This window comes from Larus michahellis, chromosome 2, assembly GCF_964199755.1.
Source record: "Larus michahellis chromosome 2, bLarMic1.1, whole genome shotgun sequence".
Taxonomy (NCBI): Eukaryota; Metazoa; Chordata; class Aves; order Charadriiformes; family Laridae; genus Larus; species Larus michahellis.
The window spans coordinates 70,601,795-70,629,310 of NC_133897.1; the positions used below are offsets into that span (position 1 = coordinate 70,601,795).

Sequence of the window (27,516 nt, forward strand, 5' to 3'; positions counted from 1 at the left end):
GTGAGTATGCAGCTATGAAACTGTATGACTTTTTCAAAATATCATCACTTTACCCATGAGGTCTTTCATCAAGTTTTGCTGCACTATTGCTACAATGCCTCACCATTAATTCCTGCAGAGGGGCAAGTGTATCAGTCAAAGATAAAGTGGAATTACTCTTCCAATAAGAGGTTCTGCAAATACCCTCAACTTGGATTCCAGGTTCCAATTCAGAAGCAAACTGTCCTGTCTCTTAAAAGCAAATACCAAGAGAAACGTGCTACAACTCTAACGGCTTGTAATACTGACTAGCCACGCCCCTCTTCCATATGTATTCACATATCAATCCGTATTTTTCCTTCTACAAACGTAACTCTGCAATTCTTCCACATCCAGGCTCCGGTCCTGTTGAGGGTTTTAACATCTTAAGGCAGCATGCATATTCCCACAGTGCAAAGTGAACGAACACAGTCTTTAAAAGGAAAAATAAGCACTATACTGCCTATTCTCACAGAAAAATGGAAATTGAATCCTTGTATAGTTGAATAAAGATGGTTTACTACTTGGGTCAATAGCTCAGTATGTCCGCATCAGTGCAATAGATAAGATTCCTTATAAAAAAAAATAAAGCCAACCAAAGCAAAACAACAACAACAACAAAAAAACAACAAATTTACTGTGGTTCAATAACAAAACATTCTATTGTGTAACTTCAGATCTCAATGCTGAGAAAAAGGTAACCTCATTAAGACACACCATAAGCTTCTCACTATCATTCAAGTCAGGCAAAGTAGGAAAAAAATTGTCTGAGAAGGTTTGTCTCCCCCATGTTAAAATTAGAAACTAAGGAAAACCATTAGAAATCAGCACCGGAGAAGTAAACAAACCCTTGCACACTGCTCTAATAATTTCCTAATTCTATTTCAAACATCTGGATACCCCAAATCCTTATGACAGTCATCAAAGGTTAAGAAAAGAGCACCAAAGCTGTTCAACTGCTTGTCCCTACCGGGAAAGATAAAGGCAGGAAAGGAACACGTAACACCAGTGGCAACTAAAGCTACTGGACGCATGTTTTGAGAAGACAAAATGAAGCTGCGTCCTCTATCCTGCCACCTGCTATTTGCTCCTGAAACCACAAGGCAACGCTGGATCTTTGGCAGGGGGTGAAGCTGGTGGCAGCTGCGCCACCAGGACATTTCCAGCAGGGAGCAGGGGAAAGAGAAGAGAAACGGAGCAACTCGATCTGTTTTCCTCTCTTCACATGGAAATATTGCAACAAGCAATGGATTCCAGCTGGAAACCTCATTAGGTAAGTAATATAATTTAGGATGTTAGGAGAAATCAGTTACAGCAAACAGTTACAGAAATCTATTCAAGAACATACTCCCTGACAATTTTCTTAGAATATGACAATGTCATCTTAGCATGTGGTTTCTGAGCAATAGGCAGAAGAAATTCAAGCAAGGCACACTGCATCTCAACCACAGCATCAGTAAATAATGACAACAACAGAGTGAGCAATACCTTGCTTCTTCTAATTAAATGTCCTTCCTCCGATAATCATAAAACGCTGAGTAGCATTTCACAACAGCTTAACTTAAAAATTTTGCAACAAACATACTTAACTGGTATCTTTTGTGAAACAGAAGTGGAAACCACAAACTAAAGCGCATGCACTGCTTGCTGTAAAAACTATGAGCTGTTGACTTAAAAAACATGTTGCTCAAGAGATATTTTAACACCGTATTTGACTCATATTATGCCATTAGCACTGAAAACCAGTATATTTCAAATGTGAAGCAAATAATCTTCTTCCTCTTGAGACCACTAGTTAGAACATAGGAATAAAGCCAATAAGAATTGAGCTGCCATTTCAGTTTCTACATTATAAAAAAAATGAGACATGTCAACATCATTAGACAAAAGCCTGACAAATTTGGGGGTTTCTTCTTAATGTCTACAATAGGTCAAGATCGTTATCAGTGTCATTTTCTAATCCTCTGGATCCTTAAGAGATTTTTATCGAAAGTTATGTTGGGGAGATGTTACCATCACGACTGCATGCTATTTCCATAGTAAATACAAGGAACCTTTTCCCATTGCAATAACATTTAGAAACGATGTTGATTTTTCCCCTTGGCCCCTCAATCCAATCTCCGTTTCAAGGGATGTTCATGAATTACCAAACACCGTAACTACACCAAGCGTTCCACACCACCACGGGCTTGTCTTGAACATGTGTTGGCAACAAGCACCTCAGCTCACATCATTATACACAGTCCAAACTGAGACTGCATTTATCCACATTTCAAAAGATAAATTTCAGCACGTCAATGAACAGTGAATCCTACAAAGTTATCACACTCTGAAGCTCCAGGTTTACCAATACATTAGATTTATATTAGTTCAGGACTAAATCAGAAGCAACTCTGCTAAACCATAGAAGGAAGGTCAAAACAAAGCCTTTGCAAAAGCACCTATTAACCTGTTTTCTAGAATGCTTCAGTATAGGCATGGTACATGCACGCAATACGTATGCAGTCAAATTCACAGGCCACAAATGCAATTACATGCAACAGGACCAAAAGAGGCTATATAACTCTACATGTATAGAAACAAAATAACCATAGCTTCCACTTCCCATCTGAAAGTTCAGCAATTATAATTTGTGTTTCACAAATCCTTAAATTTTATGGTCTCTATCTTGAAAGAACTTCCTGTATCAAATGTCTTTGCTGGCTAAGCCCAACATGGTTCATGTAACTAAGCTAGCAAATGTGTTGACTGCCTAAACACAAGACATGCTACTAACAGTGAGAAATAAAATACAAAACCAGGAAATCTCAGGAAGTGTAAGTTCAGATATTAAAGCTAAAAGTGGCAGCATCTGAAACTGAGGATGACCTGAAGTCAAAATCCCATTTTCTGCTGCTGTCCTAGTATAAGAAATTATATATCCTGGATTCAGGTTTCAAGTTAAACATGGTATTTGTTTTCTGGAATGATGTGAAAGAGAAATTTTCATTGTACTTAGGAAACATCCATGGTTGAATCTTTTCTGACTCTAAATGACATTTGTGATTGTGATTTGTGCCCGTTACCTCTTGTCCTCTCACTGGGCACCACTCAAAAGAGCCTGGCCCCATCCTCCTGACACCCACCCTTTAAGTATTTATAAGTGTTGATAAGATCCCCCCTCAGTCATCTTTTTTCCAGACTGAAGAGACCCAAATCCTTCAGCCTTTCTTCATAAGAGAGGTGTTCCAGTCCCCTCATCATCTTTGTAGCCCTTTGCTGCACCAGCAGCTCCCTGTGTCCTTCTTGAACTAGGGAGCCCAGAACTGGACACAGTGCTCCAGATGTGGCCTCACCAGGGCAGAGCAGAGGGGGAGCATGACCTCCCTCGACCTGCTGACCACACTCTTCTTGATGCACCCCAGGATGCCATTGGCCTTCTTGGCCACAAGGACACATTGCTGCCTCATGGTCATCCTGTTGTCCACCAGGACTCCCACGTCTCGTTCCACACAGTTGCTCTCCAGCAGGTCAGCCCCCAACCTGTACTGGTGCATGGGGTTATTCCTCCCCAGGGGCAGCACCCTACACTTGCCCTTCTTGAATTTCATAAGGTTCCTCTTTGCCAAGATCTCCAACCTGTCCAGGACTCGCTGGATGGCAGCACAGCCTTCCGGTGTGTCAGCCACCCCTCCCAGCTTTGTGTCATCAGCAAACTTGCTGAGGGTGCACTCTACACCCTCATCCAGGTCATTGATGAATATATTGAAGAGGACCGGACCCAGTACTGACCCCTGGGGAACACCACTCGTCACTGACCTCCAACTAGACTCTGTGCCCCTAATCACGACCCTCTGAGCTCAGTCTTGCAACCAGTTTTCTATCCACCTTACTGTCCTTTCATCAAGCCCACTCTTCCTAAGCTTCCCTATGAGGATGCTGTGGGAGACCGTATTGAACGCCTTGCTTAAGTCAAGGTAGACCACATCTACTGCCCTGCCCTCATCTATCCATCCAGTCATGCCATCATAGAAGGTTATCAGATTAGTCAGACATGATTTCCCCTTGGTGAATCCATGTTGAGTACTTCTGATAGCTTTCTTTCCCTCCACGTGCCTTGAGATGACGCCCAGAACAAGCTCTTCCATCATCTTTCCAGGGATGGAGGTGAGGCTGACCGGCCTGTAGTTCCCCGGCTCCTCCTTCTTGCCTTTTTTGAAGACTGGAGTGACATTGGCTTTCCTCCAGTCCTCAGGCACCTCACCTGTTCTCCAGGACCTTTCAAAGATGATGGAGAGCGGCCAAGCAATGACTTCCACCAGCTCCCTCAGCACTCTTGGGTGCATCCCATCAGGGCCCATGGACTTGTGAATATCTAATTGATCCCTCACTCGATCCTCCTCAACCCAAGGGGAGTCGTCTTCTTTCCCCGTTACTTCCCCCAATGCTGGGACTCCCGAGGGCTGGGCCGAGCAGTAAAGACTGAAGCAAAGCAGGCATTCAGTAACTCCGCCTTCTCCACATCCTCCATCACCATGGCTCCTGTCTCATTCAACAGTGGGCCCGCAACTTCTCTGGTCTTCCTTTTGCTCCCAATATACTTGTAGAAGCCCTTCTTGTTGAGCTTGACATCCCTAGCCAGGTTTAATTCCAAGGCGGCCTTGGCTTTCCTTGTTTCATCCCTGCACGCTCTGGCAGCATTCTTGTAATCCTCCCAAGGGGTCAGTCCCTTCTTCCACTTATTGTAAACTTCCTTCTTCCACTTGAGCTTTTTCAGAAGCTCCCTGCTCAACCATGCAGGTCTCCTGCGTCCCTTGGTTGATTTCTTTCTCTTAGGGATGCACTAATCCTGAGCTTGGAGGAAGTGGTCGTTGAATACCAACCAGATTTCTTGAGCCCCTTTGCCTTCCAGAGCCCTAGCCCACAGGATCTCTCCAAGCAGTTTCTTGAAGAGGTCGAAGTTAGCCCTCCTGAAATCCAAGGTTGTAATTTTACTTCTTGATGTTTTGTGTGTAGTACCCATGATCCTGAACTCTATCATTTCATGACCACTACAACCTAGGGTGCCTCCAACCTTAATGTCCTCAAATCATGCTAATAAACTGCAATACATCCAAAGAAAAACAATAGGCTTTTTCCTATTTGGAGCAAATGTGTATGCAGTTTGTTGGTCAGTATTTGTGTTATGTTGGTAGCTGGAGGCACTAAGGAAGGTCAGTTTCCATTGTGCCATGGGCTGTAAAACCAATACATGAACAAGTTGATTATTTATCCTGTTAAAAGCAGTTATCAGACATTATCTCTTAGGAAAGTTTCAAATTCAAACACATACTTGGAGTAAAACAATTCTATGGTCAACTGTTTCTTGCTGCTGGCCTCTGCTTCTACTGTTTCTTCACAAAAGTTAAAAGAAGTTTACAGGTCAGAGGAAATGTTGGCTAAAAAGTCAAAATCAAAAGAAATAGTTGTCCATGTTCTTGTCCCTCACACAAGAGGTGTGCACCAAGGGTCAAGAGAGCAGCTGAGGTATTCAACGCTAAATGTGAACTGCTGTATTGCATTGGCAATATCCCAACTTGCCCTGATTAAATATGCCAAAATAAAATCACAGTACACCATCACAGTCTTTACGGATATGCATTAGACAGAGTCACAGACTTCAACAAAACTCAGTGTAAAAAGCAAGAGTTTTATTGAACACAGACGAAATAGAAAAAAGGCAGCATTATTTTCGCCCTTCTTAAGTTAGCTTATAACATAACCGTGCGATGACACCCTTGCAAAAGTATGAAAGAGGATGCTTTTTCCACTCAAGCTCACCCAGACAAGCAAGCATTTTCTGTTTTAGGACAAACACACACTAAGTATTAGTAGACGGTCTTTTGAACCAAAAACAAACAAACCCAACACCTGTCAGTAAGGACAAGTTTAGACCACATTGACCTCTGCATTTATCCTGCTACAGCAAGTTTCTGCAGGCTTTCCTGTGCTCCCTCCCTAGGAAAAGTCAGGCCTGCTAGAACAACAGCCAACATGCCCTAATTAGATAAATATTCAAAGTGATCAGCCACTTGCTTCCAGCACTCAAGACATTAACCTTTTCTGCTCGGTTCATCCACCTTGAAATGGTAAAACGAAACACCTGTTAACATAGGGGGTCATATAATATGCAAAACACTGACTCTGTAAGGCTCACATAACCCATCTTAAAAACAGCTAACAAGAGCTCCACTTCATATTATTGAACCATACCTTTTTTTTTTTTTAATAGACATATGGGCAAAAGATTTCTCTTTTTCCCCATCTTAAAAAGAACTCCCAATCTCTACTTCTTACTAGGACTTTCATAACGAAACTTTCAAAACAGCAGTGATCACTTAGTGTGGAAAGTTTTATTTTCACCTTAGCCCACCACCTGCCCCATTGAAAAGTTAAAAGTTAGCCTTGCTGGCACCAATAAACCTTCTTAAAAGTGAAGCAGAATCAATTTGCTGTTCTCTTCTTCAGCAGCTTGTTGAAAATAATCTGATGTGCCAGACACACACTCCAAAAAGCAAGAAAAGGAAAAAAAAAAACAAAACCAAAACCACCAAAAGCCACCAAAACATGCCAAAGCCTTTTTCACCTCTTACGACTGTACTTTCTGTATGCAGGCAGAGCAAACCAAACCAATCAAGCTCTGTCTTGATCCTGTCCCACATCGTTTCCACGGACCTCAATTACTGTTATGTCTTCTCTCAGTAATGCTATTACATATTTGAGGCAAATCTAAAACGCCTTTGTCTCTCACACACTTTTTAGTGCTGAAGCGATGAATTCTGTTACCTCCCATGAGAAAGAAAAAACAAATCTCCCAAGAGAAGGGAGATGAATGTCAGGTGGCAGAGGCAGCAAGGACCCCAACCCCACACCCTCAAATTAATTGCAATCAGAAAGTTCAGCAAAAGTAGTCCACTACTGGTCACAGTGTGCTTGGATAACTCAGATATTTTTCCAAGGAAAAGAAGGTACACCTAGCCTACTGTCTGAAGTCATACAAAAGCAAACTACAATGTCTCAGACTGCTTCTATTTCCAGTAGTCCTCCGCTATCTCACCACTGTGTGAACCACAACATTTTAATGAACCATCACCAGCTTTCTTTGCTTTAGCAAATTACCAGAAGTATTTTCCACCCGCAGCCATGCTTAATTACAAACTGGTAGTTTTCTAATCCCATTACACCATTCACACTCCTTAAATTCACATACACAGAGGCTGATTTTATTCTATTCCACACCATAACACAAACTGGATTTTTTAGATTTTTATTTAGTAGCCTACTTTTTGAAGTGCAAACAACAGAAAACACTCTCACTAGGAAGGACAAACCAGAGGTTAACCTGCTAACCTGAAGTGTGAGTTTAATCGAGGGAGGAACTTTAACCAATGTGTTCAAAATTTAGCACTAGTGTTTCAGGACGAGGCCCCCTCTGGTGAAGAGAAATGATTGCCTTCATCCTGCTAAAACAGGCAAGGCATTTTCAAATAGGTTTTAACATGCTTTTCATGCAAATGCCCATAATGCGAGACCAAGCATAGTTTTGTCCAAATTTCTCCCATCCCTCAAAAAGCCTCTTCTTTAAAGCTTTCGATTAAGTAACAAAACAAAGCTGAAACTTCTAGCCTAAAATGGTGCCTCCATATTCCTGACCATTTCTCTTGCATCTGACCCTGGTCTGGGCAAAGAGGGGGCAGCCAGCACTAAGAGCCCAACAGGAACATCACATCCCCGAAGCAAGCACACGGCAGAACAGCATGAGAAACACTGAGAAAGGCTGATACTTGCTTTTGCTAATTTTATTAAATCTGTTTGGTTGAAGAGGGTTCCTAAAATTATGCAATTTGACCAAGTCAGAGGGGAGGGGGAAGAAGAACTGTTTGGCCTTTCAACTAAAGGTAACATCAGCAAAGCAGTCTAAAGAGAATTAGATCCCCTTTTAAGCGTTGCTCATTTTCTTGAAACAGGTTTCAAATGGTTATACACGCATGCAAGTTCTTGTTCTAAAATGCTGAAAAAAGATGGAGTATAACTGTGTGCCCATTTTGGTTGATGAGGGGGAAAGGTGGAAGTGTTACTCCATCAACTACCCAGGCAGCTGTACTTTCCAAATCAGAAGCCTTCCTTGTTTACCCGTATCACCGAAATGTAATAGATTTGCATTTGTTTGCAAAGAAAAGTGTATCTTGTATGTTTAGTGATGAACTACACTGATTTTCAAATGTCTGTAAACACTGCTTGTGACGCACCAGTGCTCCAGGAGCCCACACTGCTGGGGACCTGTAGCTACAGCCGAATCAAAAAGTTCAAATAGAGACACATGAACTCATGAAACAGAGTTGGCCTCTCATGCCCGGGTAATATTTTCTTCTTTAAAATGGCAATCAAATGTACATCAGTCCCTAATGATCTGGCTCAAGGCTTAAAGAGTATCTAAAAGCTAATTAGCCCCCTAAAGCATCAGAGGCTTAATAAACAGTGTAGAACTAAGGCCGATGCACTATCTCACCTCTCAGAGCACCGGTATCATGGAGTACCTAAATAGCCCCAAATGTGTTCATGTTAAAGATAGAAAGATTTCTAGAACAGCGTTTAAAAGTTGATTTTAACAGGCCCTGTACTGTTTGGTTTTTTTTTTTTCTGACCGTGTGAAATGTTAAGCTCAAGCACACACAAGTTTATAACCTAGGCTTTTGTAAATCTCCTTTGCAAAATGCGGCCATGTAACACATGTAATCACAAGCAGTCCATAATCCTTTTATCTTCTAAACACTGTACAATGGAAAACACTCAGTTCTATATGGTCTGCTTTTTCTCTGCGTTTTATAACATCATGTCAAACAGCTTTTAACGTTCTCTTTTACAGCAGAGATGTGTGCAAGAAAAGGAATGCACTCAAATGCAGCAAAATACCTTCCGCGAAAAAACATAATTTAAATCACAGAATCCTTCAACAACAGCTATGTTTTCCATCAACCTAAGATAATAAAAGCATGGATGACACTGTTCAGTAAGCCTTTAAAAAACCCCACAAACTTACTCAATCACTAAGTTTTTAAATGAAGACTTCCAGTTCAATAAAATTTATGTTCTAAGCATACAAAATCTTTCTTGCAGCACTTGTAAGCCAGAGAGCACAACACTATGCTCCATAGTAAAGCTTAACCAACTATACAGCAGTGAAACTGGTATTGCTCAAGCTGAGAAACTTTAACTAACAAAATAAACATAAAAATAAAATTCATTGAAATGATTTGCAATATGGATGAGCACAGCTATAGGAAACCAGAAATCTCAAATTATGAAGTAGAAAACTCTTCCTTCTAGAAATCTTTGTCCGAAAAATGCTGAGCCTCAAAAAAAAAAAAAAAAATCATCTCTTGAATACAAGAAGAGTATTCAGTGTTTTCAACTAGTTAATTTGTACACTTTCTCATCAAAGATTAGAGTGCTATTTTAAAAAAACAAACCATATATTATTGAACAGAATGAGCTATGTTATGCTACAAAACTAATTTTAAAACTGATTTTGGTTAATGGTGTGTGACTGGTGAGATCTTTACAGATCTCCCATGACCATAAATATGTAAGCACTGTGCATAAATCTATCCCAATCAAGGCTTTGATAAAGCTGGAGTGCAGCAGTCTCATAAGCTTCTCCGGTCATTCTTAGAAAAGAACTGTGATTTAACATTCTAGTTAACAGATTTGTAGCCTCCGGTCAAAACTTAGTAACTCCTGCTATCTGGGGAAGATGTTTCTCTTGCACAGCAAATATCTCATATCTTGAACACAAGCATTTCCTCAGTCTGTGAGCACGTTTTCAACATGGAAAAATGACAGATTTTAAACCATGTTATCTGGACTATTTTAGGGGATCTAAGCAAGAAAGAGTATTATTGGCTTCTTCTCTTAAAAAAAATAAAAATAAAAATTCAAGTGCCAAGTTTCCTCCCACCCAAACAAGCTTGTTCCACAGCTATTTTTACTTCAAACAATCCAGCTCTTCCCCAGATTTCTTCAATACAAGAGCTGCGGAAAATAGCAGTACTCCTAGATGCAGTTTTTAGAGCTGTCCTGTTACCTTAAGTACTGTGACACAAACATTGAAAGTCACAGCAACATATGATTTCTATAAAATGCAGTAAATGCAAGGTTATGACAATAAAATGCAAGGCTATAACACTCATCTCAAATGCAGTGGAAGTGATCTTCTTATGCTAACAGGATCTGCAAAATAAATAGCTTTGAAATACTTACGTTTCCTCTTCCAGAGGTACTTCACAACTTAAACTCTCCCGTATAAACAAGTGTAAATCACAGTCTACTTTTACACTGGAAATGTATTAGTAAAAGCAAAAGGCTTAAAGCTGCTTTAAAGAAAGTGGTAACACTTTTTTTCACTTTAAAACAGGGATTTTGGTTTTTCGCTTAGTTTGCAAAATGCATCATATAAATTACATTTGCCAATGTTAACAAAGAAACAAAAAACCTTCTTCCAGGGTTGTTTTCATTTGCAAAGATGACAAGCAGTAGAAAGTTCTTCTTATCTCTGAACAAGCTTTTGTATTTCTTAAAGAATAACCTGCACTTAACATCAAAACAATTATGTTCGGCAAACAGAAATTCTGTAGCATCCAGAGGTACTTGTGCCTTTTACTCTTCAAATTAGTCCACTTGGTCCTCAGAGTCACAAGCAATTTGCATGGTCTAAGATCAAAGTCCTCTTAAACTAGCATTTCAATAGGTTCTTCAGTTTTTGATGCTCCTTCTAGCATAAAAGTGAGATCCCACACATAGTGTTTATTCATGAATTGGTGAAAGCCGAAGCAAGGAGAGAACTGGAAGCCGCATACTGCTACTTCAGTGCTAAAAGCCTTCTCATTTCTGTCACAAGTCATAGCTATCAAAAGAAAGGGCTGAATACACACCAGAGGAGCGTGCCTTCAAGTGAATGCAGTAATGCATACATAAGACAATATATGTTAATGTGGTATATTAATTATATATATTGCATTCAATACCGAAGATGATTATAGCGGTCAAACTTACTCCACACCATGAGACAAGCCATGAACACCTCAACAGCACATATCATACTTCCCAAATGGCACCATTCTGACTGTTTCAATAAGATAGCCCCCCTGCCATTCCTACCCATAATACTTCAATCAGCAAGAGAACTCCTTAGGAAAAGCCAAAGTCCCTGAATGCACGAATGGCTTCTAACAGCACCCAGGAAAGGATCAAGCAAAGGGGAAGACAGCTGGCTAGGAACACACAACGGTCTCTGAATTTCCAGAGGTCATTAGGAAAAGCGGTTTTCATATTCAAGATGTAACAGTCAAAAAAAAGAGCATCAGATCCCACGCAGATCAGGGAAGCATGATCCCAAAGAACAAAGTAACTTTATTTATTTTGAAGGAACCAAGCTCCTCTAGAACATGCTCTCATGCTTAATTCTCTTCAAAAAAACCTCACTAGATTTACTGTGGTTTAAAAATTTAAGGTTAGCAGCTTATGAAATGCTTATTCTTGCTGGTGCTAACAGCCAAGATTTAGGTAAGATACCCTTAAATAGAATAAATGATAGCAGAAAACGTTAGTCAATGACATTCTGCCATTGGAAAAAAACATACTAAGGAGAGACCCTGAAGTAAACCATCACAGAACCACCCAACATCCTGAAAAATAAATAAAACCAGTAACATCTTCTGGAAGGATATTAATGATATTTTACTTATTCTTTATTACTTATACTGCTTATTTATAAGACACCTATATACACATACACTTAACTTGTATGAGTTGGTTACACTGGCAGAAGAACAGGTCCAGAGCAAAAATATCAAATATTATCAGCAAAAAAAAAAGATACGATGGACTTAAATGCACGTTGTAGGCTACCTTTAAAAAAAATATTTTGAAATTCTAAAACAACATAAAGTCCACTTCACAAAATGTTATAAGCAAATATTTAAGACGGTTTTAAAGTCACTTTAACGTTATTACAGGATTTCAAAACAGAACCATATCCTAGTTCTGTCCATCTCAAGCGTAAAGGCAGCTCGGATCGCAGGGCAGGGTGAGGAGTTTGAGGCAGGGATGTCCTACAAGGACAAACTCCCTCAAGGAAATATCCCAAGCGCTTTGCTGCCTTTAGTGCAGGAATGCATTCTCTGAAGGAATCTGGCTATATTGTATCTGACTGGTAACTGGAGAAAGAAAATACCTGCCACTATAAAAAGAAATAACGTGAAAGGGAAAACATATCCCATTCCGTAAAATATCTTTAACTTCTGATTAACTGAGCTACACAATGAAAAAATGCAGCACTGAGAGAACCAGTTGTAGTAGCACACAAAAAAACCCCCCACAACTACCTCCAGGTAGAATAAAGGTCCTTGAATCCAACCCACCTCAACACACTTGGTTCCAAAAAGGTACTATGTCATTATAGGCTTTAAAAGCATCACAGTCATTCTGTTCAACAAGACACCTTGAACAACGTGGTTTTGGGAGCACTTTCTGTATAAATAGTATAGCAAAAATACTAATGTTGGTGCTTCAGGTTTGTTAGGCTTTTCTGAACTGTAACTTAAAATTCAAAAATCCTTCTGCTTGAGTCAGTGTACACTGGCCAATTAAAAAGCAGAAGGACCAATAAACTAATACCTTATCTGGGATTGCAGCCGTTTACAGATACCTAAGACTGTAAGAACAGACCAGGGTAGAGAGGTATTTTCCACGGCATGCTTTCCCTGCCAGGGGAACCCACCACTTTAGCAAGAGTTCAATACCACTGATCAGGGGGATTCAACGCTCCTGGATCTTTCCAAACGCTGCTAATGCCCAGCAACTACTTTATTAAAGCACAATAGGTATATCCATCACCAACCAAAACACAAGCCTTTGACAGACCAAAAGCGCTTCTTTTTCTTGCAGAGAAGAAATCCATTGCAGGAATGTATTTCTAAAAGCCTACGCAAGGCACCCAAGAACAGTCACATCTTTAGGTGGACAACCAGATCACTCCCAATAAACACTGAGTTAAATGTATTATTTTCTTTATAGAGCTTATCTTAATATCAATTTTAATGAAAATGAGATTTTCTTAAACTAATGTATGTGTAAGCCTCGTGAAGTTGAACAAATGGATAGTGCAAAGTCCTGCCCTGTGGAGGAACAGCCCCATGCACCAGGACAGGAAAGCAGCTTGGCAGGAAAGGCCCTGAGGGTCCTGGTGGACACCAAGTTGACCAGGAGCCAGTGATGAGTCCTTGCGGCAAAGACCATCAACAACCCCCGGGCTGCATTAGGCATTGCATCACCAGCAGATGGAGGGAGGTAATCCTTCCCCTCTGCTCAGCCCTGGAGAGAGCCACGACCGGAGCGCTGGGTCCAGTGCTGGGCTCCTCAATATAGGTGAGACAGGGACAAGCTGGAAGGGGTCCAGGGAAGGGCCACAAAGGTAATCAAAGGTTCGGAGCATCTGACTTACAAGCAGAGGCTGAGAGAGCTGGGACTGTTCAGCCTGGAGAAGAGAAGGATCTAGGGAATCCCATCAATGTGTATAAACACCTGATGGGGAGGGGGATGGGAGAGAGAGGGGATAACAGAGCCAGCATTTCACAGTGATGTCCAGTGACAGGACAAAAGGCAACAAACAAACTGAAATACGAGATACGAAGTTTAAACCTAAGAGGGTGGTCAAACACTGGAACAGGTTGCCCAGAGCACTTGCGGAGTTTCTTGAAGACACTCAACACCCGCCTGCACGCAGCCCTCAGCCACCTGCTCTAGTCATCCCGGTGGGATTGAACAAGACATCTCCAGAGGTCCCCAACAACCTCAGCCATTCTCTGGTTCTGCGTATGTAGTTCTATCTATACTACGCTGTTAGTAGGGATACAGAAAGGGACATAATTCATCCATCTCTACATATGCCATGTGATAAGTGGTTTCTTATCAACTGCACAGGTAATACCATACACCCACACTAGCTCCCATGCCCTTGTCTCCCTCTCCCCCCATACTCCATGCTCTCTCTCCCCCCTTCCCAGAAGCGCATGTTCTCATTTCGTATTGGCTGCAAATTGGAGCTGTTTAAACAACAGACTACCTCCTGCTCCTCCTATCCTAAGGTAGCATCCTGCCAAAACCAGCTACTGGCACACAAGTGTTCAGACATGGGGTCTGAACCCGATGTCTGGGGGTTTCATCACAAGTGTTTTCAGACATGGGGTTATACGCACTTGTGAATTCTGGGGAGCTAGGGCTGGAGATAAGGCATATTCTGTGATGTTTAGCAATGTGTTAAAACAGAAGAACAGAGTAACTGCAACATAACTAAGCTCCCCTTTACCAAATGGGGACTGTTTCTCCGTGGTGTTCTTTGCCTTACTTCTCAATGTTAGTTTTTTCCTTCTTTTGCTTCTTTTCACTTGTTCAAGGGGTTCTTTTTCTTTGCCTAGCTATTTGCTTTACAGAGTCACCTTAGTCTTCATAAACATAAATGGCTTGATGGAAGTTATCTGCTTTAGTTTACTCTATTTCCTACTTTTCACTGAATTACTTCTCCTTAACCTTTATTTTTTGTTGAAGGATACTAGCTATTATTTTTTTAAACCCCACCTACTTAACTATACTGGGAATTCTTTATTATTATTACCTACTTCTGCCTTTAATTTTAAACTATTTTAAAATTAACCAACTGAAAACAAAATCTGGACACAAAAAGCTCTCAGTTCCCACCCATGAGCTAACTCTTTGCCCTCCATATTATCACCCCAGCTCAACAGCTTCAACTTTATTAATACTAAAGAGCAGCAGACTACTTCTAAAAGCTATGCAAAAAGGCAGGAGATTATACTGTCAGTTGGCTTGTATCAGCTGTATACGCATCTGCACTTCCAACGCAAAGGTTCAGAGAGTTTGGGAGCGGTTTTGTTTTTAAAAGAACATCAGGCGAAAAAAGGTTGAACCTCCAGGACCTGTTGGGTTCTGACACATCCTTTGGTACATGGCATTATTAGTGAGGGATCAGCTTCTCAGACAGTCATTCTTCAATCACCAGTGTGAACACACAACTGCTGGTCTGAATCAGGGCATTTTAAAGTCATATATGCAAGGAAAGTTCTGTAGCAGAAACTGTTGCAGAGGGCAGAGAACAAACAAAACTGAAATACTTGTCCCACATGACATTTATAATGCTATGTAACACTTTCAGCCTGATCTTTAATTTGAAAGAAGAATCTTACTGTGCTGAGTATTAATTTTTCCACCCAAAGTATGTTTTCTTTGACAATCCAAATACTAAATGTTTAATTTGTTACTCAACTGAGAAAAACAAAGATCTCCATAACAAGCTGTTATGATAGGACAGAATGGCAGTTAGTTTTGTATCACCCAAACTTCATGCGTTGGGTTTGTCGCACTATTGTAAAACCCAAATACAGTAATAGTTGCTCTTTTCTGAGCAGGAGGACATCTAATCTTTCAGCTCCAAGTCCCATGAAAAAGCACCCACATACGGTTCTCTCCCCTATATTTAATGAACATTATAAAAAATGGTCAGAAACAGCAACAAAAGTTGTCTTTCTCCATAATTAGGCACTGCTAGGATCTGAAAGTAGAGAACAAATGATGCACGCTACAGGAAAGGCGTGACTCTCACCAAAGAGAAGAAATGGAGAACAATAAGAGTATCCATGTGTCAGAACAGAAAGAGTATAGGAAGATGTAAGGAAAAAGAGGAATAAACCGAGACTTCAAATAACACCAGGCTCATTATTAGAGCAGCAACAGAAACACGAAGTTCAAAGAAATATTTTTGGTCATTTGCTTTTAGTTAGACCCTCTTTCTCAACCAACTCCATTCTCCTGGTTAAAGGACACACACCATACCACATCAATTCTGGCATAGGATTAGTAAAACAGAGAGATGGCCACAACTGAACTGGAAAAGATCTTGTCATCAGTTCTGTTGGCCAACACACACTAACTGGAAGTATGCTGGGAACAGCTTCTTAATTTTTTAAAATTTTTTTTGGCAACATAACCAAATGCAACACCAGCAGCCAGCAAGTGAAGCCCTCGGAGGGGTGGAGGAAGCTTCTGCTGTGCTACCTACTACAGGCAAACTGTTTCTGTTCCAGGTTTTGGCCCCAGGACGCCATTAGTAACTCCAGCACTGCAAGCGCATAATTTATATCCATCTTCTCCCTCCTCTCTACCTTCCTGAACATGCCAACTGCTTACTAAGAACTGTGTTTTTCTAATCAAAACAGATTTCAACAAACAGTTCATCCCCAGTGCACCACATAAACAAACGACTGCGTAAATAGCCACACTTGTTTACTAAATGTAAAATCTACAAGAAACATACCAGAATATTTATTTATACTGGGCAATGACAGCTGTAAGTGTACAGGTTTTCCAGTTATTCTCATCAAAACTATACTTCTGGAGAAGTCAGAGGCAGAAGTCCCTACCATGTCATATTTTTCAACATCATCAAAATGTTACCAAGAAATAAAACACATTCTTCACAAGACTTCTATTACAGGCTAATGAGTTCACCTTTTAAGAAAGTGTGCAGTGAAATAATTACTTTTAAGTATGTACCTGATACCCTTTTAATTAGAAGGGCCTGATTATGTAAAATTTAAGTAGAGGAAGAAAGAAACAGCCTAACAATTCACACTTTTGAAAAAACAAATATTCAACTCTTCAGAAGAATATTATAATATTGTCTTAAAAAATTATATGGAAGCCACATCTAAATAAGTCAACAGATCTCCTAAATAAGTATACTGATAATCACTTGCAAGTCAAAGCTAATAAAAAAAAAATACACTGCACCTTACAAACCTATTCTAGAGAATTCATCATTGTAATGCTCAAACTCAGCACACTTGCTTTAAAACCCAAAATTACTTCTAGATTGAAAATGCAAAGCTTTTAAAATGAAAATATGCAATATTCATTGATAATTAAGTATCTTTTTAGGGAAACAACTTACTTGATTGAGTTTCTGAAGTGGTCCTCAGCAGGATTTTTTACTGTACAACTGTTCAGCAACCATAAATCTGCTTCAGCAGAGTTGTCTAGAAGACAAAGATACAAATCTGTGTTAAGAATTATCCAACCCGTCAAATCCTGCTTTATAGGATAGAAAAGAAAAAAAAGACCAAGCTTAGCCATTATCAATAAATTGACTATTTGCAAAATGACTTTATACTCAACATTTAAAACAATTACATTATTGGAAGCATTTTTTTGTTTGTTCATTGTTTTGTGTTTTAGGGGGAAAAAAACCTAAAAAAACCCCAAAACAAACACACACACCAGCATTTCCATTGTAATCCCTCTTCCCCCCCCCGCCACCCCCGCAAAGGAAGAATGAACAGGTTGGACGTCGTGGAAAACAAAGGTAAGAAAAACGGTTGCTACTCCCAAAAAAGCATACTCCCTAGAAAAATCTGGCCTACACAAAGGCAAAAAGATCACCAAAATGCATAAAGGTGCTTTTTAAATTAATTAGGTGGCCAATAAAAGCAGGTTTTACTACCAAAACAAAATGCTTGCTTCAGCTCTGCTGTGAATCAGTACAACAGAACAGAAAAATCAGAATTATAAAACACGTATAAGAGAAAAGTCAGTGTAGCTAGTTTGGCAAGAAACATGCATATTTCTAGTTCAGATTATGTATTAGTTATGGTATAATTATAGTTCAGCAATTTTCAACAAAAGATATTCATATAAGGAATATCTGCCTCCATTCAGATAAGCATACGATTTTCTTCAAGACCCAAACCTTTCTGTATGTTCACAACCTATTGATGTCTAAATGCATTAACAGAACTGAATCCCAGAATTATCTGTGGAAGCACATATATAAACTCTAATCCTGTAAAACATAACCTATAGTACAGAATTACTAACATAGTTATTTTTCTTGTGAAGTTAGAGCTTCTCTTTTCAAACAAAAGAACGAAGATAATCCATCTCAAATATCCAAGTGCTCTAGCATTCATCAGAATAGTTTGTGTCAGTTTGGATACGAAAATTTGTGTCAGTCGTGCTACTATTCAGTACATCCTGAGTATTGAAGTATTGAATGAGGTATCTTTAAATAACATAAACCAATGAACAAAGAATAGAGCTAAAACATGATTTTTAGGCTGCTTTATTTGAATTGACATACTACTAAAGCAGAAGAAAGCTTGCAAAGATTTCAGCATGTTTACATATGCACTCATCATGAATATATCCACACAGGCGTGAATATCTTTTTCCCCCATACACATACTTATGACTAAATCCTAAAAGTGAAAAATCTTTCCTTCTGTCTCACTGCCATTTTCTCCAAAGAAATGATCCTTTCCAATTAATTATTAGTCACTTAAGCTAGGAAGCAGCTAAAATGAAAATAACAGAAAATAGCAACCAAATGACATACTTATGTTAAATAAGAGAAAACATTCAGAAGGTTTCTAATCTTTGTTGATAAAGATTACACCGATAACGTGGATCAAACACCAGCCTCTTCCGTGACAAGGAAAGGCTACCAAGGAGCCATCAAAAATAACATTCAGACCTCTAGCAATTTTAAACATAAAATGAACGTACCGAGATCTGACCCTGTCTTGACAGGAAAAGATGATGAAGTTCCATTTTAATCTATACAGAAGTCAAAACAAAAACGGAACAAGGCAAGGAATCCCTCCTCTAACTCAGGCTGCATGAAAACAACGGTTTCAGACTAATGAACGTACTATTACAGTTAGAAAGATAATTGTAGGTAAAAAATTGATTGGGAATGATGTACAGAAAAGCAAAGAAATTTCAAAATCAGAAAAAGGGTGAGCTCTTGGCCTAGTCAAATTCACCAAGTATGAAAACAAACACATTTTTAAAGCAGTTTTCCAATACCACTGCCAAAACGTTTTATTTCTTATTCTTTTCAGCAGTCTAAAATGTTTATAAATTCAGCTTCACACCCATCACACGCCCACCTGAGAATTGAGGGGGGACTAAATAACAAGAGGCCCACTCTGTAAGTCAGACAGAAAGCTGGGAATACATTTAACAGACAGGAGTTTCAGCAGCAGCCATACATCACTGTAGAGAGTAACAACTTTCACCAGATGTCTTCATTCAGAGGAGAGATGCCCTAACGCAGAGAACACCAGTTCTGGGCTTGGTTTCAGTTCCACCTTGTACCATGGTTTTCCACACATGAAGGAGGAGGGAGCCTCACTGTGACAATACTTCTCCCCTAAAGCTAAAATAAAATCCCTTTCTTCCAAACAGCACTGGAAAAACTAATGCACACAAGTTCAGAAAGACCTTACACACCAACCCAACAGGAATCATTTCACACAGCAATTTGGATTCCGGGCTATTAATATATTAGCTCCTTGACTGGGAGTCCGACAGACGACTGCAACACTTGCACATATTTTACACAGAGAAAAAAAAAGTCTCCCAAATACGCTCAAATTCGTTCCCTCACAAGTTTCACCCTCTGCAGAACAGAAGGTGCAGAATAAAAGCTTCTGCAGAACAGAACCTTCTGAGCAGTTTCGGGAAAAGGAGTCTCATTAAGGTATACATCTAAAAAGCAGCTAAGAAAAAGAGAAGTGTAGCAGAGGCTTGTCCTCTCCTTACATCAACGTATTATTTTATCATATTTAGTTGTTCTATTTCTGTATTTATTTTTAATCCTTTTTCATATTAACTCTCATTCTATGTTTACATACAAGTTTTGATTATGCATATATATAAATATACACACACATTTATGAGTTATGTGTATTTCTTAATAAGAGTTCACACTACAACTCTTCAAAATGATAGCTGAATTTTCCTAGTTCTTTACTGCACTGTTCATACGTAAAAGAATTACATGTACTAGTGTAGATTCACTGTGATTTACTGTATTTTCTCAAGCAAACTGCAGTTTAAAAAAAAAAAACCTTATTCACCAACAGGGCATTTTTGTATCAGGTTGCAGGAAAACATGCGCATTTACAACATTGCGGGGGCAACTTGTCAGTGGTCATATTTTGCTTTCAGAACTTTTGATGCGCTTAGGCTAAATGCAAGGCCTCGACGGACATGCGGAAACAAACACAGACCAAAACACCAGATCAGAGTTGGCACATATAAACAAGACCTTGAGGCTTCACAATTACTAAATATTAAGCAACTCCGGGGGTAAAGGTTCTTTATTCTGGGCACGGGGATTAGAGGGACTGGCTATACGTATACACAGCTATATATATATGTATATTAATCAGCATTCTACATGACTAGTTGCTAGCGTTCAGTGTGTGACCAAAGAAGACCAGAACAGCCCTGACAAATAAGCTCACAGGCTTCTAAGTACATGCCTACATGGGCAGGGAAAGACAGTCCTGAGGTTTCTCTGTTTATACTCCAGGAAGCTTGAAGTATTCAGATCTGGATGGTAAACGGCATTATGAATGTAGCGCTATGCCTACGCGGCAGCCCGTGTACCCTTCCTTGGAAGGTCTCCACCTGCCACCTTTTCCAACTCCAGCCTCCACCCTGTACGGTCACAGTGAAGCTGGGATTCGTTCATTCAGCAGGTTGATGCCGATCATCCTCAGAAACCTCCATTTGGCCGTAAGGTGATGGAGAAACCTCCAAAATTTCAGTGCAGAACAGAGGCTTGTGTTTGGGAACTCTCACAGATCTGACTGAAGAGGACAATCTAACCTTTTCAGAAGGGTTTCCAGCAAGTCATACATACTGCGGCAGGCAGAACTGAAGCAAGAACCATAAGCAAAATAAACATCAATTACGGTAGTGAATATGAGATACAGGTGCCCTTTTCTATATCCTGCAACAAACTTCACTAAGGGGATCCTCTTTCTTCAACTTGTTTTTTCCATATATTCAGCCTAATGATACTTTTTAAATTATATTTTTGCTGCTGACCATGTTTGGATGAACTACTTATACAGTTTCCTGTATGTTAAGACATTTTTAGAAAAAAGTTATGCCAAATCAGCACTGTATTAAATGCTCAGAAACACAACTCAAAAACATGGCCTTTTTTCATTGTGACATCTTTTCCATAAAAGAACGGCTACACTGGAAGTAAACCACAAAGTCTATCACACTCTCTGCAAAACAACATAGAGTACAAAGAAACCTAAAGGTCATGGAAACTTCTGAACACTTAACTTAATTGGGAAGCTCTGGAAAACATGAATTGGCTGCATTAAGCAATACTAAGAGGATAAAATGGCAAGAGTCTGAAACATCAGTATACCTACAGAGGAAAACAATATTTACAATTCTTTTCTAACTCGCATTTTTGGGTTTGTTATCATTTTAGAAATCATAAATCAGCAGAACATCTTAAGAAGACTGTAGTAATACTATCAGTTGAAAATTAAACAATTGACTTGGTTTTGTCCTGGTGTTTTAACTTAAGTCTTTTTTCCTTCAATTCTTTTTCCAAAACTTTGTTTTCTTCCAGTCCTCCCCAAACCACATCTCCTTGAAAAATCAAAACACACACAAAGCACTGAAGGAGAAGAAACACAGACAGTGAAGCCCTACAAGAATAGCTCTTCTTTACTTTCTTCAGCACATCACTCCTCTCTGCACTGAAACTCCTACCAAATTTGCTCAGCGCTGATTGCTCAAAAAGCATGACTCAATTTGCATGACATCCTTTTAAATCCTGTACATCAATCTGTATAACTTCAATCTGAAAGATCTTTGCCTACAATCACAGAAGATTCTTCCATGGCCTTTTCCTCCAGCTCTCCTTGTCCTCTGTGAGTTTTCCTTCTTGCCCTTTATGATTTTCCTTTACTTCTAACTCTCTTTCAGAGCAGATACACCTCCAGGTTCTCTTGTTTTCATGTGCTGTATTCTAGCCTCAGTTCCCATTTATGAACCTCCTCTGTAATGCTCTGTCCTGTGCATTCTCACTGCCAAAACAGCTCTGCCCCCTTCCCTCAATCCCCTGCTTGGCATTTTATGCTCTGAAGCCAGATGCAGTAACACCCAAGTTATGTATCTGGAGCATGTGCTCACAACTGGACTCCATGTGAATCATCTCCCCCTAAAAGACACAAAAATCTATGCGTGAGGACATCTCACGGCTAATTACAAGAGTCATCCAGCATCTTGACTGGAAAAAAGTTACCAAACTTCTTATTTTCTTTCAACATCCCTGTGTCACAGAAACACAATTCTTACGCCCTGGGTTACTGAAATTAGGTGCTGGTTAATTTAATGATTTCTTGGGCCACTGGGCATTGAGGGACCTCAGCAAGTGTTGAGAAAGAATCTCTTTCATAAATATTAGTTCAGAAATGCTGCAAGTCATCAGCGCAGAAGGAAGGTACATCTTCCTCTGGGGACATGAAGTTCAGTTATTTGTTTCTAGACAATAGGGTTTGCTCAAGAGAGGAAAAATACAAAAGGTTGAGAAGAACAGGAGAATGCAATTTTTTTTTTTTTTGCTTTTTGCTTTCCAGACCTTTTCTTGGCACACAAAATACTTAGTTACCATTTGTTAACTCTCAATATTTCGTATCAGATATCGTTATCAACTTTCATATAACCCTTCCAACCCAAACCATTCTATGATTCTGTCTTACAGAAAAGATTCCAAACAAACAAGCACTTTCCCTTCGTCTGCTCCCTCAACGGCAACTACAAATCAAAACCACAAGTTATCATGAACTTCCAGACGGCATTTGTTTGAAATCTCAGAGCCACATTTATCAGTTCCCAACCACGAAGACCTACTATGCATTTACCAATGATACAAAACACTTAAAATCCACACTCAAAGTACTCAACTTTGCAGATTGCAAATGTCTTTCAAAACAGCCCCCCTCGTCTCTTATCAGCAGTATTAGGATGAAAATACAAAAGGGTCAACTTGATTGCAACACGACTTCTGTTTTCTCATTTTATTTCTGAGATACTCTGGTCATAACAAATTACTTCCCCATTAATGAAAATATAACAACTTGGTTCACCCTGTGAATATGTTATTTAAAGCTCCACAAGGAAAGACAGGCTGCTTATCAAATCAGGTAATGCGGACAGGTCTTCATTAGAAAAATAGTTCTTCCATCACGCCTCTTGCCCTAATTTAAACTGCAAATATGCAAAGTTGCTATTTTTATTCTCCATTAACATTTCCATTACTGAGCTAATTGCGCAAGTAAGCTTCTCCATTTTCTCATGGTTTTAAGAAGTTGAATATTTTTAACAAATTCATTCTTGAGTGGGTAGACATCTCAACAGCAGCTACTGCTGGACTACAGACAGGATTTATAAAGCATTGCAAATCAGGATGCTGTGTCTGCTACCAAAGGACATTTCTCTCTGCCCAGTACCAAAAGAGAGGAGCACAGGGACTGTTCACTGAAGACATCAAATGAGTAGGAACTGCACAGGTTTGAATACATAATGTCTAGCTAGATCAACTAAGGGGAGGGGAAAAAAAAATGAAAACCAATAACACTATTTACTGGATTTAAAATACTACCTGTTAAATCCTTGCCTCTCTTCATTTCAGTATGATAGACCAAAACCACAATTTTCTTTACTCATGCATACTTTCAGGTCTGTCTGTGATGTTTCTAAAAAAATACCGTTACGCTTCCAGTCACCTCTGAAAGCCCATTCCCAAATAAGAAGTGTACTGTAACACACCTCGCTCTTTTCAGCTGTTTAGGTGGTAGCGTGCAGCTACTAGGAAAAACTACTGAACTACCAGATGGTGTCCCGTTCAACCTGTTCATGACCAGGAACCTTGCTTTATCGCTCCCTCCAAACAAACTCCTTCAAAATATAGTAAGTTTGTGGCTGGAGTTGGCCAGGGCCAGCAGAACAGCTTATGGATTCTGCTGTTATCACTAAAACTAAGGGCAACTTTGAGGTTAGTCAGAAGATATCTTTTAACGAGAACTTGAAAAAATACTATAGCTGAACACTTGAACTAACAATAATATATTTATAAATAGCATAGACAAAATAATGTGTATTTCAGAGCGTGCATGTCAACAGAATCCTTCAGGCTTGGCCTGGCATACTGAACACAGGACACAGCACAGAAAAGGCACATGAAAGAACAAATTTTGTATCGAAACATCAACTATGATAAACTTTACATTCCCCTTCTACTGCGCGACCATCAGTAGCACACAGTCTTATTTACACAGGGATTCTGAAGCGAGTAATCCATTCTCTAAATACCTTCCATCCCTGCTCTAGACACAGCACAGGCTGCAGCCTGGGTCCTAGCCGATCCTTGGAGTAAGCCACCTTTTTCTCCCACTTTCTACACGCTTAAGTCAGATTTAGAGGCTCCTCCAGCTTGGAGCAGCCCAGGGTCTGCACTGCAGCACCCAGACACACGGAGCTGGGTAGGGAGGCTTTAGCACATCCAACCTTGGTGACATCTAAGCTGCACAAAATCGCAAACAAGAGAATGAAGTATACTTTAAAGGTTTACCTTGTAACAATGTCAAGAGTCCAATCAGATTATAACTTTAATTTCAACTCCTGCAACGTCCAGCTGATTTTCTGCCTGTTTACCCAGCCCAGGCAACAGGAATCGACAGTTACTTTGCTGTTTTCGTCCACCTTCTCTAACTCACTAAATTTTCCATGCATTAAGGCACCTAAGGATACTTGAGGTTGTAAAAAAAAAATTATGTTTAAAGAAGCTAAACCTAGAAATGTTTCTTTTTGAAAGCAGCAGGTAATTACATTGTAGAATTGCAGTACCCATAGGTCATTTCATTAATTTCCTTTCAATTTTTTCCCCATTTGAATGTTAACTTTCCTAAGCCCACAGCTACCACGACATCTGCAGCCATTGAACATCTCATCCTTCTCCCAATCAAGAAAGGCACCGATCATTTCCACACCTTATCTGCTTGCTATCTTTGTTGATCAGAACAAAATACATAGCTCAGTTACGTCCATCTTCAACTCTGGGAGCAGTGCTGTGTGCCATAAACATTTGAATTTGTGCTGGATTTTATTCTACATTCTACATTTCCACTTTTCTTGTCAAACGGCTCCGAGACAGACACCTTAAAGGAAAGGTACCCCATCCATGACCATGAAGCCAAACAAAGCTTCTTACAACATGACATGAGTTTATAATCTAACTTTTTCTTGTGGCTCTTTGTTGATACCCAATAGTCAAAAGGTCTCTCTGCACACGGTGTTATATGCCAAAGGTGGAAAAAGCAGCCTGAATTTTAGCTCATTCCTTCAAAATAAAGACTTCACTACTTTGAGAAGAGTGGATCACACAACTATTCCTTGCACAAAACAAGATCGGAGAAATCTCATTGCTAGCTAAGAGGTGTGTTGGCAGAAAGCCTGAGCATGGCCAGGGTCTGATCAGACCAGTACCACCTAATGTTAAGGCACCCGAATTATCCTGGGCACCAGCAGATGCAGGTACCATAGCATGGTGCTCTAAGGTGGGCATTTCATCCTGCTCTTGAGCACAAGCACAATCTCAATGCATTCCGAGAACCAACTGCTCCTTTCACCTCACTTAACTTAATGATCAGTGTTAATAATTTCAATATGAAGAGTACTATTGAGTGATTTATCAATCTCGCTGGGAAAGTCCCACTACATCAGAAACAAGGTCAAGTAGCCTGTTTTAGCCAGGCCACGCTACAATGACATACAAGTAACTCCAATGACTCATTCTGATGATTAATGCGGGTAAAATTTGTTTTGTTGACAGAATTTGGAAAAATCCCAGGAACAACTCCTCCTCTAAGTCTTAAGCCTGCTTGGTCATCCACAAATAACACACACAGTATGATTCAGTGCTTTTTTGTCTCTTTGTACTCTCTACATACAGCTACACATACAAAACACAAGTTATTCAAATGAGCAAATACAGACTGATTACTTCTACCTGAGTCACTAACAGTCTGAAGTCAACCATCAACAAAAGAAATCTTGCATAATACCATGCAACTAAAGTTTCAAAACACATCGCAAATATTAACTGATTTACCTTCAACACCCACATATTAAATATGCACCCAGCCCTACACCAATTCCTTTTCATCTTATAAATGTAGACAAGTAGTTTCAGAGTTTCTATAACTTGATCAAGCCAGACAGGATGTCTACACAAATAAGACAAGATCTTCACCACGTTGTCCCTGACTTCAGGTCTGTTCTTCAACACAAAGCCACTGCCTAGACTCATATGCACAAGCTATTTCAGTCTACATTATTTACAGGCCATATCAGTGATATCCAATAACTTTTTGACATCAAGTTTTACGGCATCCCCAAAAAACAGCTCTTCAGTAACTTCAGTAGCATAGCAAATCAACAGAAAACACTGAACAGCACATTAAACTGAGTATTTTCTACGGGACAAGGTAAAAAACAAACAAACAAACAAAACACCCCAAAACAAAACCAGATTACAATAGTTCTACTAACTCCCCATGAGTGCTCAATAACACAACTCTTGCAGATGTGTTACCAACTGTCTTGGAGCATCTACCGCATGCCTTAGAAGGATGACAGCTGACATGTAAGCTCCGAAAGAATCTCTAGCTTTCATGGGGCTCACCGAAAAACAACTGCATTCATATTTTCTGGTACAACATTTTAGAAATCTCCACTTGCTTTACCTGTGGTCTCAGAAGAACGTTTACTAAGTAAGAGTGATGAAGAGGATTTGATTATGTTTTACAGATCAGAGTTTCTAAACAACTGGTAAAATCTAAGTAAAACTGGTGGATGATGTTGAAACCTGCAAGACACAAAATGCAAGTCAGAAGTGCTGTCTAAACTATTTATTTGGAAATATCACATACTGTGATGTTTTTTAAGGTACAAAAACCACTGTAGTCGAGCATAAGCAGCTAATTTCATATACAGGCAGCAAAGCCACAGGTGAAGGAAAATGAAAATTTTATGGTTTTCTGTACACGTCATATGATTCCATATGAATTTGCTGTAAACAGTAATAAATATTTCAGAATCAAGAAAGATTGACTGTAATCTGCCCCAGGAAGATCATTTTAATATCCCTTAGGTGTAACGCTCTGACAAGCCTCACTTAAACAAATGCTTCTATCTGCAGAGCTAATGAAATGTTAACAGCTTTCCCTCACTATGTCTAGGAAGGAGAAAGAAGAAAATATAAATTGAGGATTGCTTCATACCTATCATGCACCCAGGTAACAACTTGCCAGGCTAGGCGCAGCAGACAGAAACCAAAGGCCTTTATAAAACGCAATGGCATCACTTGAATTACCTACTTGATGAAGCCTCTCACACTTCTAATCTCTGCAAGCCACAGGTCCAACAAAAGGAAGCTCAAAGCAGCAAAGTAGAAGATTCTCATGTACAGCAAAATTCCCAAGCAAATGAGGAAGGATCCTTGTTTCATTTCAAGTGTAATATAAAATA

The 27,516-nt window shown here is 39.6% G+C and overlaps 1 protein-coding gene across 13 annotated transcripts in view; it reads right to left on the minus strand.

The window, feature by feature from the left end:
• Positions 1–27,516, minus strand: part of CDKAL1 (CDKAL1 threonylcarbamoyladenosine tRNA methylthiotransferase) — a 424,762-nt gene that overhangs the window by 335,987 nt on the left and 61,259 nt on the right. For all 13 annotated transcript variants that reach the window (XM_074575804.1, XM_074575806.1, XM_074575810.1 and 10 more), the window contains one exon: positions 17,060–17,144. In XM_074575804.1, the coding sequence (XP_074431905.1) occupies positions 17,060–17,144 (85 nt within the window). The remainder of the gene's footprint in view (positions 1–17,059; positions 17,145–27,516) is intronic.